At 42.8% G+C, this 17,740-nt stretch overlaps 1 protein-coding gene across 1 annotated transcript in view; it reads left to right on the forward strand.

Annotated features, from left to right (window-relative positions):
- Positions 1-17,740, forward strand: part of MAOB (monoamine oxidase B) — a 104,178-nt gene that overhangs the window by 58,557 nt on the left and 27,881 nt on the right. The window contains exon 4 of the mRNA XM_059386127.1: positions 17,156-17,260. Within this exon, the coding sequence (XP_059242110.1) occupies positions 17,156-17,260 (105 nt within the window). The remainder of the gene's footprint in view (positions 1-17,155; positions 17,261-17,740) is intronic.

The following is a 17,740-nucleotide window of genomic DNA, read 5'->3' on the forward strand; positions in this document are numbered from 1 at the left end:
TATGATAATTGACTCTCTCTGCTTGACTTCTTTCACTCAGCATAATATCTTCCAGTCCCGTCTATGTTGCTACAAAAGTTGGGTATTTGTCCTTTCTGATGGAGGCATAATACTCCATAGTGTATATGGACCACATCTTCCTTATCCATTCGTCCGTTGAAGGGGATCTTGGTTCTTTCCACAGTTTGGCGACTGTGGCCATTGCTGCTATAAACACTGGGGTACAGGTGGCCCTTCTTTTCACTTCATCTGTATCTTTGGGGTAAATACCCAGTAGTGCAATGGCAGGGTCATAGGGAAGTTCTATTTTTAATTTCTTGAGGAATCTCCACACTGTTCTCCAAAGAGAACTTGCATTCCCACCAACAGTGTAAGAGGGTTCCCCTTTCTCCACATCCCCTCCAACCGAATCGCTAAGGAAATGTTGAAAAACAAAAATAAAACGGGGGGCATCACATTACCTGATTTCAAGCTTTACTACAAAGCTGTGATCACCAAGACAGCATGGTACTGGCATAAAAACAGACACATAGACCAGTGGAACAGAGTAGAGAGCCCAGATATGGACCCCTCAACTCTATGGTGAAATAATCTTTGACAAAATAGGAAAAAATATACAGTGGAAAAAAGACAGTCTATTCAATAAATGGTGCTGGGAAAACTGGGCAGCTATATGTAGAAGAATGAAACTCGACCATTCTCTTAAACCATACACAAAGATAAACTCAAAATGGATAAAAGACCTCAACGTGAGACAGGAATCCATCAGAATCCTAGAGGAGAACATAGTCAGTAATCTCTTTGATATCAGCCACAGGAACTTCATCAAAATCAAAAGCTTCTGCACAGCAAAGGAAACAGTCAAGAAAACAAAGAGGCAACCCACAGAATGGGAGAAGATATTTGCGAATGACAGTACAGACAGAAGGTTGATATCCAGGATCTATCAAGAACTCCTCAAACTCAACACACACAAAACAGACAATCATATCAAAAAATGGGCGGAAGATATGAACAGACACTTCTCCAATGAAGACATACAAATCAGACACGTGAAAAAATGTTCATCATCACTAGCCATCAGGGAGATTCAAATTAAAACCACATTGAGATATCACCTTACACCAGTTAGAATGGCCAAAATTAGGAAACTTCTAAGTTAATTGCTTGATTTGAGAAAGTCTAAACGATACAGATCAAAGAAAAACAAAATACAGGTACAGTGACAGACTTCCTGAGCATAAATACATAGGGTTGCGTATGGAAAAGGCGAGATAGTTGAAAAGAATGTCAGGAAGGAGAAAGAGGTAAGTGCTTACAAATTTAACAGAAGCCTTGAATTATAATATATCTTAAAGAGCATTTCTCCCAGCTATGAAAGAGATAGCCTTTGTTCCAATAGTGTTTGCTGATATCTTCCAGCAGCACCAACATATGTTGGAATGATCATATCAAAGCATCAAAGCTTCTCATAGCCTTAAAAATATATATGTATATATATTTTTAAACATATATATATGTATAAATATATATATTTATACATATATATATGTTATCAAGTGTATTTTGGGGGGGCAGTCGAAAGGCAAAACTACTAGTCCATCTGTAATAGTATAGAGATTGAGATCATAGGCTTAGAACCCAGAGACCTGGATTGAAATTTCCGACTCACTACTTTATTAACTGTGTGATTGGAGGCAAGTTTCTTAAACTGTACCTTTTTGCTTCTTAATCTAAAAAAAATGAAGATAATAATAACGACACCGTCTTCGTACAGTCATTGAGAGAGAGAAATGAGTTAAATTTGTAAAATCTTGAAAGATTCCCCAGTACCTTGCAAGTATTCAGAAAGTGTTAGCCATGGTGATGATGGGGATAGTGGGGGTGATTACAGAGCTTCCCTATCACAATCCTTATTTTTTTTACTCACTTTCTTCTAGCTCATGACTTATCTTTTGCAATGATCTTTTTCCAAGAATATAAAATATAATGGGGCGCCTGGGTGCCTCAGTTGCTTAAGCATCTGCCTTAAGTTCGGGTCATGATCCCAGGGTCCTGGGACTGAGCCCTGCTTTGGGCTCCCTGTTCATCAGAGAGTCTTCTTCTCTCTCTCCCTCTGCCCTCCCCCTACTGCCGCCAACACTTGCGCTCTCTGGCTGTCTTTATCTCTCTGTCAAATAAGAAAATAAAATCTTTTGAAAAATAATATAATATATAAAATAAATAAATCTTTTTAAAAAAGAATATGGAAGTCAATCAAAAGTACCATTTCAGTGAATTTCTTTGAAAATGCTTTCTTCCTGAAAATAATAGTCTCAAATAAGCAGATGCTTCTGGGATAATCCTTTCATCTCAGTACAGTTCATCACGTTTGAATTCCTCAATGGTCTCTAGCGTGTCTTCCACATACAGCTCACAAGTTGCCCCTTTGCCAGACTTGTCTCTTCCTTTATCTGAATCTCACTCCAGATTTCTCCTGCCGCATCATCTCTTTACTAGACCTCAAATGTCCTCTAACAGATCTGCCCAGCGTCCTCCTCACTGTCTCAATAAGGGATTCTTCCTTAAATCAACACAGTTTCACTGCAAGGGATTAATGTTCATGGAGGCAAAACTCCTCTGGGGACCAAGGAAACCCTTCTATCTATGCATGAAGTCTCTTTCAATGTATTTCAAAATGGAGTTCTTCCTTCAAAGCGTTGAATTTCTCTTGGGGGAATTTTCTGACTCATCTAAGCGAATCATCATTTTGGTTTGTACCATTAGAGAAAGTAAACATTTTCCTCAAATAATGTATGGAGTGAAAGGCTGGTATGTGTGCCAGTATTGATCAGAGGCTGACTTTGTAACTCTGTGAGTTACGCATTAGAGAGGACAGAGCAGATTGTAGAGACAGTCAAGGATCTGAAGTTCCATCTTGTGAGAACCTCTCCATAGAGAAATACAGACTAAGTCTGGAGTCACAGGCCTCTGTCAGAGTTCTGGGCTTTTAGGAAATTCACCATGGACCCTCGCCATGTGTAGTTTACTGCTTCCTAGAAACCTCAGTTCTTAGCGTATAATGTGGAACGATTAGTTCCTACTTCCTAATGTGGTCATGAAAAGTGAATATGATAATATATAAAATGACTTCCTATATATATGACTTTCTATAAACACACACACACACACACACACACTCGTGTATGTGTGTACAGAAAGTCATATATATAGGAAGTCATTTTATATATTATCATATTCATTTTTTATGACCACATTAGGAGGTAGGAACTCCTCCTACCTCCTACCTCCACGTGTGTGTGTGTGTGTGTCTTATGCGGCAGAGAAACTCTTTAGGAGGGGATTTTTTTATATCTAATTTGCTTTTTAGACACAATTTTTCCAGACTTAGATAATCACATATCTTCAGATTACAAAATGATAGTCTAGTAACCCAAAGATGATATTTGACTTCTGAGAAATAACCCATTTTGAGAAAAAGCATTTGTTTTAAAGCCCTAATTTCTCTTTCTTCTTCCTTCCCTTCCTTCCTTCTCTCTCTCTCTTCCTGTCCCTCTCTCTCTTTCCCTCCCCCCTCAACCCTTCCTCCCTCCCTCCCTCCCTCTTTCTCTCTCGTTTTCTATTGTACTGTGTCTGTACCAGGTTACAAAAGCTTTTTCATCTTCTCATTACTCTATACAGTTTAGGGACATCAAAAGCATTTGGATAATGTCTTTGAAAGACCAGGATTGCACCCGTCGTCTAACACCTGTGACCCCAGGAAAGCTATAGTTGTGCTAGGAAAGCGATGCAGTTGTTGGGGATTGGCGGAGCTGCTCTCTGAGGCTGGGGTTCAGGAGCCAGTCCTGGAGGTTCAGAGAGGGCTTGACAGAGAAGGTGACTGGATGAGCACCTTCCCTGACAGGAGGGTGCTGGGATGAGCAGTCAGAGCCTGATTTTTCTGCGAGTAATTCCCAACATGCTGAGTGATGCTGTAAGGGTAGGAAGCTTTGTGCTTCCTCCTCCAAGGTCATCTGCCACTCTCACAGTGGGATTCCTGTGGAGGGTCTGGAGAGCCTCCCTTCATGGGAGGCTCAAGATAACAATAGCTGGCAATACCTTTTGTGGAATGAAAGTGTAGGGACAGTAGTGATGATATTCATTAGTATTTCCACATTTACTGTGTGCAGGGCACTCAGGTAAGAGATGCATACGTATCGTCTCACTCATTGCTGACCATGACACCATGACATTGGCTCTCTTTACATCCACATTATAGAAGGATGTGTTGGAGGGTGCGTGGGTGGCTCAGTGGGTTAAAGCTTCTGCCTTCGGCTCAGGTCATGGACTCAGGGTCCTGGGATCGAGCCCCGCATTGGGCTCTCTGCTCGGCAGGGAGCCTGCTTCCTCTCTCTCTCTCTCTCTCTGCCTGTGTCTCTGCCTACTTGTGATCTCTGTCAAATAAATAAATTAAATGGTTTTTTTTTTTTTTAAAGATGTGTTGGGAACGAAGAATTTCCTCTGCCCTTCACGGTCCTTTTAGCTGAACTAAGAATCAAATTGACATGAGACAGATTAACAGCAGAAAATCAAAGTTGATAGCATATGTACTTATGGGGAATGCACACAGACGTGGAAATTCCAAAACCAGCAAGGCAGCATGAAGCTTCTGTGAGCTAAAGAGAGGGGTAATGGTCTGAGCATACACACGGGAGAAAGACCATTAGGAAGAAGGTGAAAGGAGATGTTTGGAAAAACAAGGTTGCCCTATGATGCAGCTAAGTTTCTTAGGTAAAAGGGAGTCTCTGTTAATAGTTCCCTGCCTCTGGTAAGGCAGGCAGCTGAGGGGGGAGGTAAATAGCTTTTACGGAATCAGCTGGGTTTGGATTGCTTTTTTTTTTTTTTTAAAGATTTTATTTATTTATTTGAGAGAGATCACAAGTAGGCAGAGAGGCAGGCAGAGAGAGAGAGAAGAGAAAGCAGGCTCCCCGTGGAGCAGAGAGCCCAATGTGGGGCTCAATCGCAGGACCCTGAGATCATGACCTGAGCTGAAGGCAGAGGCTTTAACCCACTGAGCCACCCAGGTGCCCCTGGATTGCTTTTAACTCAAAATAATGTTCATGCCAAAGTGGCCCATCTCAGCATGGCCCGCCCTTGGCCCCCCCAGGTGAGTATGATTGAAGTCACTTGTCTGAATTCATGTGGTTACCTCATGGCCTGGTGAACATCCCAGGCTGTGCTCTTACCTCTAAGGACACGTATGTAGGGACAGAAATGGATATTTCTCAAGTGATTTCTGGTGTTTGAATATTATAAAATAAGGCTTTGTAGTTATCATGGTTAAGCCAAATATCCCTTTTTTTAAAAAAAGAATTTATTTATTTATTTGACAGAGAGAAATCACAAGTAGGCAGAAGGGAGAGAGAGAGAGAGAGAGAGAGAGAAGCAGGCTCCCTGCTGAGCAGAGAGCCCGATGGGGGACTCGATCCCAGGACCCTAAGATAATGACCTGAGCTGAAGACAGCAGCTTAACCCACTGAGCCACCCAATATATGCCCCCACTATCCCTTTTTGCTAAGACTTTTGTATTTGGTTTTATTTCTTTACTGCCCTATAATTCAATTACTGAAAAATCATGTTACCTCCTACTATGAGTTAATTTTTACTCATGACGCTTCTGACACCAGATATGTGAGGATTTTTCCTTTTTTCACACACCTACCAATTCTTTAACTCTCCAGAAACCGACTGGGTGTACTACAATTCAATTTAATTCTAACACTAATTACCCCGAGGTGGCATAGAACTCCAAATTAAGGGCTCAACCCCATAAAATCGCCCCCACTTCAGAGGCCAGTGGTTAAGTCCCAGGCCTTCTGGTACATCAGTCAAGGTCCGGAAGGGTTGCAAGTACTGGAGCTTCCGTCCCCATGGAGTTTGGGGTGGGCCAGCCTCCCAGTACATGGATGTGCCTTTGGTCACCAAACTGGAAGCTCTCTGAACTCCATTGTTTAGGGATTTTTATGGAGGCTTCATTACATAGGCACGATTGATTCAATTGTTGACCAATGGTGACTAGATCAATCTGCAGACTCTTTCCACTACCCAGAGGTCCAGGGACACAAAGTTCCATGTATCTAATGACATGGTTGGTTCCTCTGGCAATGAGCTCCCTTCCAGAAGCTCTAGGAGCCCACCAGGAGTCACTTCCTTAGCATAACCTCAGATATGCTTTAAAAGGGGCTTTTATAAATAACCCTTTTCTCACCCGTATCACTCAGGAAATTCCAAAGGTCTTATAGGCCAGACATTAAGGACAAAGACCAAATATATATTATCAGAGTACCATACTTTTGTAGTAAAATTTTCCAAACCATAACATGGCTATCCAGGCATGGAATTTTACAACTCTTGAATGTTGGCTATTTTTACAAGCACTTTATGTTTTTGTCTGTGAAAAAAAAAAACAACACATTAGATTTCTTAGTTAAACTAGAATATTAGGGTTGGGAAAACTACCTTTTATGTAAATGACTTATGGAGGATCTATGAAGTCTTTCAGTGAGACTAAAAGTGATCTTTTGTCTAAGATTATGGGTAAGCTAATGCAGTTAGCAGAGCATGTTAAAAATACATAGAGAAAATCTCAATATCAAGACTTAAGATTCATTGGAATTTGGAGGTCATGTGGATTTTAACTCCAAGGTTCTTTCTTAATAACTCAAAACATGTCATAGGAGCTTTCGTAGTTTGTCTTTTTTTTAATTCCTTACAAACATTTTTAAGATGGCAAATTAACTCTGGCTCCCAGCATAAAACTTCACATGAACATTAATGGGATTTTTAAACTATGACCTACAATGTAGAAGTGAGCTTTGCTTTCTTACAAACTTTCTGCTCCCAGTTTCTCCCTTTTGGTCCGTAAACCTGTCTGAGTACATTTGTGGCCGCTATTGCTATATTTCCCATTTCCTGCAACAAGTCACTGGTGAGGATCATGGGGAAAAAGATTGAGGCCTCCCTACTAATCCTACTTCTAGAAAACCCCTGTTCTCAAATGAGGTCCCACTGTGCTCAGTTCTAGACGTTTTTCATGAGATTAGCCTGCAGGAAGTAATATGAGGGAGTGCCTTGGGGATCAACAGCTTAGATAAGAGCCACTGAAGAAGTCAGACTGTGATGTAGTTTCAGTGGAAGCCGCAAGGGACGCCTGGGTGGCTCAGTCAGTTAAGCATCTGCTTTTGGCTCAGGTCATGATCCCAGGGTCCTGGGATTGAGTGCCCCATTGAGCTCCCAGCTCAGCATGTCCTCGCTTTGCTCTCTCTCTCTCTCTCTCTCTATCAATGGAAGCCTCAGACAACCCTGCAAGGAATTCCAAAGATGGGACGACCCTCCAGAGCTGTCCTGAGTGGGGCAGAAGGACAAGAACTTGATACGCTCATATCATTCAGTTGTTGGAAGTGAGTTCCCCAGCAAAGGTGGTGTAACCTTGGACGAAGTGGGGTTTTCGCAGCTGAGGTAGTCCCTGAAGGAGGCTAAGAACCAAGGGCTGCCTGCCAGTAATAATGCTAGCAGCTGAAGAAATAACTCCCTTGCTTCTGAATGAGGATATGGGCAAGCTTATCACAACATCCACCCCATGAGCTACTGGGTAGAGCACTCTTATCTTCAGTAATTCTAGGCCAAGCTTCACTTATTGGGACTTCTGTAGACCTTGCCATTTGGCTAACAGAATGGACCTGGGCAGAGACTCAGGGTTCCATCTGTGGCCTTTGCCAGATGCAGCCATTTAGCCAAGTGACACCATGAGGCTAGCCACGTGCCACGTTATAATCATCGTGCAGTAATTCTCTGCTTCCGTGACCCCACCTTTCCAACTAGACTTTGGAACTCCCTGAGACTGTGTCTTATTTCATTTCTTTCTCTTCAGAGCACTATGCAGTGGCTGTTTCATACCTTGTAGTGAATACATTTTTACCGAATAAAAGAAGAAATTGCCCAAGTGTCAGTAGCCCTTAAAATTATGATGCTTAGAGATTTTTCTTGGACCCGTCCAAGCCTATCAGTAAGACAGTTTTGATTCTCTTCATCATTTGGCTAAATATGTTAGTTCTAATTTGGTAGTTATCCTTTGCTTTGTCTCGCTGCCTAAGGCTTTTAAAGTTAAATTACGTGTAAGCTAGCAGAGTGGAATGGCAATGAGGTGGGCCATGTTGGTGCCTGCCATTGCCTGTGCACTGGGGACCATCCGGATCTTGGATCTCCTGTTGCATGAGCGGTAGCATGAGCAGGGGAACTAGCTTGACTTTAAGCACACCTCATTAACTCTGTGATCCTGGGAAGGTCATTTATCCTAAGACTCACTCTCCTTATCTCTAAAATGGATCAATACACAAATGTTCCTAGAGCGTTCCTCTAATAGCCAAAAAGTGAAAACAACCCAAATGTCCATCAGCAGATGAATGGATAAATAAGACGTGGTCTGTCCATACAATGGGCTGGTATAGAACCTTGCCACCTGACTCACAGAAGTGGCTCTTTAAAAAGAGCCTTAAAAAGGAAGGAAATTCTGATACATGCTACAACATGGATGAACCTGGAAGACACTGTGCTACCTAAAATAAATTAAGACACAAAATCCACTTATGGAGTTATCTAGAATAGGCACATTCATAAAAACAGAAAGTGGAATAGAGGCTACTAGAACCTAATGGGAGGGGAAAATGAAGAGTTAGTATTCAGTGGGTATGAAGTTTCTGTTTGGGATGGAGAAAATGTTCTGAAAATGGGTAGTGGGGTTGGTTGCATAACACTGTGAGTGTCCTTAATGGCACTGAACTGTATGCTTAAAGAAAGTTAAAGGGGCACCTGGGTGGCTCACTGGGTTAAGCCGCTGCCTTCGGCTCAGGTCATGATCTCGGGGTCCTGGGATCGAGTCCCGCATCGGGCTCTCTGCTCAGCGGGGAGCCTGCTTCCTCCTCTCTCTCTCTCTGCCTGCCTCTCTGCCTACTTGTGATCTCTCTCTGTCAAATAAATAAAATCTTTAAAAAAAAAGAAAGTTAAAATTATAATTTTGTGTTACATATATTTTACCACAATAAAAAAGATTAATTTTAGGATAGGTGAATGAAAGCTGTTATTCAAAAATAGGGCTGTGGTGCCTCGGTGGCTCAGTTGGTAGAGCACCTGACTTGATTTCTGGAACTGGTCATGATCTCAGGGTCACAAGATTCAGCCCCACCTCAGGCTCCGTGTTGAGCGTGGAGCCTGCTTAAGATTCTCTCTCTCCCTCTCTCTCTGACCCTCCCCTCAGTTTACATGTACTCTCTCTCTCTCTCTTTCTCTACCCCCCACAAATAAATAAATAAATAAATAAAGTTAATAACAGTACCTATCTCACAAAATATTTGTAAGGATTAAGAATGAGATACATGAAATACCACACACATGGTGAGTGCTCACCAAAAGGGAGTTGTTCCTGGGCATGTCTAATTAAATCAAGCAGTTGCTTCATGCAAAGGAGCGCATGATTGTAAAAGGCACTGTGCTTAAGGAGAAGGGTGTATGGCTCTTTCTTGGGCCTGGAGATGATGTAGGAGTCTTCTCTAATAATGACCCACACCTACACTTGGGTGAGAGCTGTTCTTTCTCAAAGCACTTCTGCTTCCCCACTGTACCTCACCCCATCCTAACATAATAGGAGCAGTGGTTTACACCTGTCCCTTCCCTGTACTACCCCGAACCTTCCTGTGGTCAGTGGTGATCACTATCAAGACAGACTGGGTGGCAATCACCATGGGCCTTGATCTGACTTCATCAATGAAGAACTCATCACAAACAACTTCCAGACACAGGATCAAGGCACAGCTACCCTCTCAGCACCATCACTATTTGCTGTGACTCTCCTCTAGCCTCTAAAAGTGGCTTCAGATGAACCTAGCATCAAATTTTTATTTATTTGTTCATCAGCTGTTCATTGAATGAGTAACATTATAGGTACCAGGAATACACCAGTGAAAAAGACAAAAATTCTACCCTTGCAGGGTCTGCATTCCAGAGGTAGAGGCATTAAACACATATATGAATAATTCTATCAATCTCATTTGCTAGGAAGACTAATAAAGAAAGGGTGCTAAGAAAAACATCTCTGAGGAAGGAACATTTGAGTTGTGATTTGAACACAATGAGGGAGGAGATATGTGAGTATCTGACAGAAAGCTTTGTGTGTTTAAAGACCAGCAAAGAGGCCAGTGTGATCTGAATAAAGGGAGGAAGGTGGTAGATGAGGAAATAGAAGTATGCAATTCTCGTTGACCACGGTAAGGACCTTGGCTTTCTAGTAAGCATGATGGAAAGCCATTGGAAGAATTCGGTCAGGAGGGACATGCTCTAGTCATATGTTTTAAAGCTCATTCTTGCTGCTAGGAGACCCTGGGGGCCAAAAGTGGAAAGCAGGGAGAGAGTTTGGTAAGATAATGCAGTAATCAGGGCCAGGGCTGATAGCGGCTTGGACCAGGGAGGTAACAGTGAAGGAGGTGAGACATGGTCGGATTTTAGATACATCTTAATGCATAACTGGAAGTGTTGATGACTGATTCTATATGGCTGGGAGAAAAAGAGGAGTCGAGGGTGATATTTACTCTAAGCAACTGACTTTAGGCACTCTGTGGTTTCACAGATGAATGGATTATTGGTCTCTGACCACTAGCAATGATGGGGAGGCAGGTAGAGAAAAACAATGGAATGAATCAGGAAATTTCACTGGACTCCCTGAAGGGCCATTTCAGCCAGTAGTGAAAACACAGAAATGTAGCAAACAACGATATTGTACAAGAGGATAGTCGTGCTGTCTGTGGAGGATCTCAGGCTCTTGGTGAAGACAGCACGGGAGGCTCTGGAAGCCCATGTGCTGAAGAAAGATGGACCTTCCGTTGGGAGACATTGAACATGGGCTCAGCCACTCTGCACTCCGAGCACCATGAATTCTCATTTTCAGGGAGGACTAGCAACTGCCCGCCTGACACAGGACGTCGGCAAGGTCTAGGTTACAGATGATGCTGACCACACTGAACGCAACACAACTGGACTCCAGAAAAGGAACTCGCTTTTGAAACTACTTCCTTTTGTTTCGCTCCCTGCAGAAGTCAGTCAGCTACCATCAGTACAGATACTGAACACTTCTTTCCAAGGAAGGGACCTTAGATAGTGATCTGGAGGTCACCTCCATGCAGCAGCTTGGGCAGGAAGCTTCTCTCTGTGATAGTAGGTCCGTGCTGACTGGGCCGAGATTAAAACCTGAAGTTCCTTTCTACTCAAGTAGTCAATGAATTTATGTTTCTTAAGACCTTCCGGGGCTGGGTGGCTCAGTCAGTTAAGTGTCTGCCTTCTAGTCCTGGGATCAAACCCTACGTCAGGTTCTCTGCTCAGTGGGGAGCCTGCTTCTCCCTCTCCCTCAGCTGCTCCCCCTGCTTATGCTCTCTCTCTGCTAAATAACTATATCAAAGCTTAAAAAAACAAACAAAAAAAAAGACCTTCCAGGTCTCCTTCTTCACCCTGAATTCAGAAGTTACATCAGCCATCAGTTTTTTTAAAAACAGGCTTCTGTCTCAGACCCTAAAGAAGTCCTCTTATTTTTACATGATTTGCCTTAGGTCAGGCTGCTATCACAGAATACCAGAGACTGCGTGGCTTATAAGCAACAAAAGCTTATTTCTTACAGTTCTAAAGGTTGGAAAGTCCAAGATCAAGGTGCCAGCAGATTCCATATGTCTCAAGCTCTCCAGAGTCTCTTTTATAAGGGCCTTGTGCTCACCCATGAGGGCAGAACCCACCTGGCCCCATGACTTCCCAAAGGCCCCATCTCCTCATACCATCACACATGGGAGGGTAGGTTCCAACCTATGAATCTTGGGGGGGGCATGGGGAGGCACACAAACATTCAGTCTACAGCTCTGTTCGTCTTGTCTGGTCTGTTCATCCATCCAGTCCTTCAGAGCTTGTCAAACACTGATCGAATAGATTACACTCTTACACATTGTGGGAGGATGGAAATGATTGATTCCTTCCCCAAAGGGGCTGGAAAGAGAAGAGATACTCATGTGGAACACTTAGAGAATGCTATCAAGATAATATGGGCAGGTCCAAACTAATATGGCAGAGGCTCAAAATGGAGTGAACTTTATATTTAGTGCACTGATTGGGAGTGGGGTGAATCTTGGAAGGCTTCTCGAAGCAAGTGACTGGAGCTGGGCATTAAGCTTTGCACTGATGGAGATCTGAAGGGAAAGGACCTTCAAGGGAAGCAGTAGCAATAATGCAGTGGTGACCGATGGGCCGCTGAGATCAGGGTAACTTGTCCCCCTGATCAGAGCACAGAGGCCATCTCCTTGGCAGCCACCTTGAGAAACGGGCTCAGGAGCCCGAATTTCATCCAGTGAGCAAGGGTGCACACCTGTAGGAGGGAGAGGATGGAGCTGGCCTCCTTCCTGTTCCTTGTGAAGTTCATTCATACACCCACCCCAGGATGCTTGCTGGGGCCTCTGCTGGAAGCACCATCCCCCGCCTAGACAATCTCATGGTTCCCTCGCTGTCCTTTCTTATCCTTTCCCTCAAATGTCACCTTCTCAGGGAGGCCTTCTTTGACTGCCTTATTTAAAATTGCAGTCAATCCCAGCAGTGCCTGGATTGCTCAGTGAACCGGTTAGGATCCTGGGATCAAGCCTGGCATTGGGCCCCCTGCTTAATCAGGAGTGTGCTTCTTTCTCTCCCTCGCCTCCTCCCACCCCCAGCTCTCTCTTTCTCTCTCAAATAAATAAATAAATAAAGTCTTTTTAAAAAATCAACCCCAAACCACCAACACTTCCTCTTTGTCTTTCCAGCTCTCTTTCTTCATAGCTCTTATCACCTTCTAATACACTATGTGATTGTCTTCTTTCTTTTGTTTAATGCCTGTTTTTTTGTTAGTTTACTTTGCTTTCACCTATTAGAAGGTAAGTTCCCAGGAGAGCAGACACTGTTGTCTGTTGTGGCTCACTTGGCTCACAAATCTGCCCCAGGAGGAGGAAAAGAGTGACAGGCGCGTGGGAGGTGCTCAGGGACTACTTGAATGAATGAGGGAATGGGCTGACATGGCAGCCATTTGCGGATGGGCTGGCCTGCTCCTTGCCTGGGAACGGGAGGGACAGCCACAGGAAAGATCTGGCTGATCATTGAGTGCATCATTAGCTTCTATGTGGTTTGAGAATCTCAGGTAGTTTCCAGATCGAAATGGCCTTCCAGAGACCTTCTTTATTTTTTTATAGATTTCATTTATTTATTTGTCAGAGAGACAGAGAGAGAGAGCACAAGCAGGGAGGCAGGCAGGCAGAGGGAGAAGCAGACTCCCCGCTGAGCAGGGAGCCTGATGCGGAGCTCCATCCCAGGACCCTGGGATCATGACCTGAGCCAAAGGCAAAGGCTTAACTGACTCACCCACCCAGGCATCCCTGGAGACCTTCTTTAAATCAACTGGGCTGTGGCTCCTAGAGCAGAGACCTAAGTAAGAGCTTGAGCCCCAAATACACAAACCTGAGGTTAAATTCTCTTCCCACTGCATACAAGCTGTGTGATGTTGAACAAGTTACTCAACTTCTCTATGCTTCAGAACTCATTGGTAAAATGAAACCTATAATTAGCAGTTTACTCACTGGATTGTTGTGAGAATTAAATTAAATAGCTTCATGAAAACTCTTAGCCCCGTGATGTTTCATAGTTACTGTTAAGAGGCTGGGGGCGCCTGGGTGGCTCAGTGGGTTAAAGTCTCTGCCTTTGGCTCGGGTCATGATCTCAGGGTCCTGGGATCAGGCCCCACATCAGGCTCTCTGCTCAGTGGGGAGCCTGTCTTCCCCTTTATCTCTGCCTGCCTCTCTGCCTACTTGTGGTCTCTGTGAAATAAGTAAAACTTAAAAAAGGAAAAGAGGCTGGGAAGCTTCCTGATCCAGAGTACTGGCCTTTGTGTGCCTGAATTTAAATCCTGCTGCCACTTATTATGAGACCTAATTAAGTCTTAAGTTATGAGACCTTAAGCAGATGATCGTTATTTCATCTGCCTCAGTTTCACCAGCTGAAAGGGTCGTTGTGCAGATCAAGGAATCCACACATGTAAAGTGCACCAAACAAATCCTAAACAGAGTACACATTCTGTGTTAGCTGTCGCCTTGTTTGTTATTATTATTCCTGTGGGGCTTTGCCTAATATCTTGGCCGTCACCACCCCCATCTTCCCTACATGGACAATTTCTCCCTACATGGACAATTCCAAGCCTTTCTGTGCTCCTGGGCGGCAGGCTGGTTCCAAAACCTTTGCCACTGTCTGCCCCTCCCTCCAGCTTCACCATGCGGCAATGCAGTCAGAAGACTGTGTCCATGCCGACTCATGGTGCTTAGAAATGTGAATGGGCCCCCCCGCTCCGGGTGGCTCAGTCGGCTAAGCATCTGACTTATGAATTTCTGCTCAGGTCATGATCTCAAGGTCATGACATTGAGCCGAGCATCGGGCTCTGCTGGGCGTGGAGCCTGCTTACGATTCTCTCTGCCTTCCCCTATACTGCTCTCTCCCTGTCAAAAGAAAACAACAACAAAAAAAGTGAACACATGAACAGAGGAAGAAAGCCCTTTGCTTCATAGTTGACAGGACTTCCTTCCTTTCTCCCCCATGGGCGAGATTTTATGTGTTTTCTTCCAAACTGAATATAGAGATTGAAAGTAAAGCTTGGTCCTCCACAAATTTGTTTATGCCCTAAGCATCGTCCCTGTCAATAGCCATAAAAATGACTGAGTTCTGGAGGGCTGGGTGGTCTGCTCTGACTCCCCACAGGGAGGAAGGGCAAGATTCCCATGAACAGCAGAGAAGACCTCCTGAGAGGGAAAGGTCGCTCTCGAGGAGCTGGATCTAAGAAGGGCCACGCCACCTGTCTCCTGGCAGACACCAGGAATAAAATGCCAAAGGGACTTCCTAGATGGGACAGAGATCAGGATGTGGGATCTCTGCCTCCAGAGAACCAGAGTCAGGAGGAGAGCAGGCCATCTGGAGCATTGGAGGTGATGGGAGTAAGGGGGCGTCCCCCAGCCAGCCGGCTTCTGAGAGCCGCTCACCTGCTCACTAACTGTGGCATCCAGCAGGCAGATTTCCAATGTCTTTACTGAGTCCGCCAAGGCTCATGGGCTACAAAATGAGGTCATGTGACCATCGGGTCCGTTGCTGGTGTTCAACAAGTCTGCTTTATGTAGCCAAACATAAGCTGCCTACAAGAGATTCATTTTTGACACAAAGCCTCCTGCAGATTGAAAGTGAGGGGGTGGAGAAACATTCATCATGCAGAAGGAGGTCAAAAGACTATCCAAGTAGCAATACTTACATGGGACAAACTAGACTTTCTTATCTTTGTTTTTATCTGGCTTTGGTATCAGGGTAATACGGGCCTCCTAGAATGATTCTGAATGTGTTCCCTCTATTCCATTATCTGTAAGATGCTGGTAAAGATTGTCATTATTACTTTTTTTTAATGTTTGGTGGAATTCACCAATAAGACCATGGGGTCTTGGGCTTTTCTGGGCTGGAAGATTTTGAATCCTCATTCAACTTTCATTCTCATTACCAGTCTAAGATTTCCTATTTCTTGTATTCAAAATTGATGATGATTCAGTCTTAAGACCTTGTGCAGTTTTAGGAATGATCTGGTTTTCTAAGTGATCTGATTTTTGAGCATATAATTGTTGCTAGTAATCTATTATCGATTTTTTTTTTGCATAGTAGTTAATGCATTGACATTTTTTGTTTACTTATTTATTTATTTTTTGAAAAACTGGTCATGACTTTCAGTGTTATGCTACTGTTTATTCTGCTCTCTATTTTATTTACTTCTGATCTTTCTTTGTTATTTCCTTCCTCTGAAATTTCAGCTAAGTTTCTTCTTTTTCTAGTTCCTTGTGGTGTCATGTTAAGGTGTTTATTTGAACTCTTTTCCTTTAAAAAAAAAAAAAGCATACATAGCATAGATTTCACTCAAACATCTGCTTTTGCTGCATCCCATAGGTTTTGGAATATCATGTGTTCTTTATCTTTTGCTCTGAGACATATTTTGATTACCTCTTTGATTTCTTATTTGGCCCATTGCTTGGGCAGTAATGTGCTGTTTAATATTTACATATTAAATACTTAATATTTACGTTGTAGGTTTTCCAGTTCTGTTTTAGTGTTGGGCTTTAGTTTTGTATCATTGTGGTTGGACAATATACTTGGTTGAATTTCCGACTTCTTTAATTTGTAGTACCTGTCTTGTATTTTTTTATGTGATTTAACCAGGGGATTCTTCTGTGTGTATTTGAGGAAAATGTGTGTTTTATTTTTCTTGGATAGGATGTTTTATTATATATCTTTTAGAGCCATGAATTTTTTTTAATTTTTAAAAATATAAAAGAAAACAAAAAATCAAACATAAATCTTCAGGCCAAGAATTTTAATTCTGAGAATTTATCCAAAGATAATTAATTGAAAATGTGGTTTTGGATTTATAGGTAAGAAGTAGTTGTGTAAATAAAAGGACATTTATCATGATCACAAAACCATTAGCAATGTCTATTTAATGAGCACGTCCTGTTTGCTATGTATAAAAGGGCTTTCACATTCTTCAAAAAATTATTGAGAACCTCAAGTAGACTTTGCTCGTGTGACTTTATCTGTATTTGCCACCTTAGAGATTGAAATTGAGAATTTCTCTTGCAAATAAATAAATTTTCTCTCACAAATAAATATAAATCTTTAATAAATAATAAATAAATAAAACATGTAAGTGTATATCATATATTAAAGATTAACATCATTTTGCTTGCCAACATTTAACTATTTTTACATTGTAGTAAGTGTTCCCTTTTAAAAAATACTCTTGTGTTGGGGCACCTGTGTGGCTCAGTTGGTTGATCATCCAACTCTGGGTTTTGGCTTGGATCGTGGTCTTGGGGTCGTGGGCTCGAGCCCCAGGTCAGGCTCCACCCTCAGCAGCGAGTCTCCTTGAGATTCTCTCTTTCTTCCCTCTGCCCCTTCACTCAAGTTCTCTCTCTCTCTCTCTCTCTCTCTCTCAAATAAATAAAATCTTAATAAGTAAATAAACAAACAAATGAAAATACCTTGTATTTCACAGGGCAAGTCATACCCCTTCAGCGGCCCCTTCCCACCTGTGTGGAACCCAATTGTGTACCTGGATCATAACAACCTCTGGAGGACGATGGATGCCATGGGGCGAGAGGTAAAGCTTAATAATGCTTCTTTGACTACATTTGTGTTTTTCATAATAAGTTTAGTCCTTCAGAGAAAGAAGGGACAGGGTATCAGCAATGCCTAGCATGTTGTGTGGTACATAATATCTCTTAGTAAAGATTTAGGAAATGAGCAAATGAACCGGTTTTTAACTGCTCAAGGAATGAGATGTCCAGCAGACTACTAGTCTTACACCACTGGTGGTGGGAATAGCGGGGTGGGGAGAAGATCACATATCACTCAGTGTTCCTGGAATGATGTTTCTAATTTAGAAAATCCTCACAACAGAGCAGAATAAGACGTCTAAGGTCTTTGTGTCACCATCTTGCTCAATCCTGCAGCCCATAAGTAAGCACACACAGAACTTGACCTGAAAGACCCATTTAGGCAGCATTTGGTACAGCTGTCTGACCCGTGTTAAAGAGCTGAATTTATGAATGTTCTTTCTAAATGAGTAACTTAGTGATCG

The sequence above is a fragment of the Mustela nigripes genome, chromosome X (genome assembly GCF_022355385.1).
Source record: "Mustela nigripes isolate SB6536 chromosome X, MUSNIG.SB6536, whole genome shotgun sequence".
Taxonomy (NCBI): domain Eukaryota; kingdom Metazoa; phylum Chordata; class Mammalia; order Carnivora; family Mustelidae; genus Mustela; species Mustela nigripes.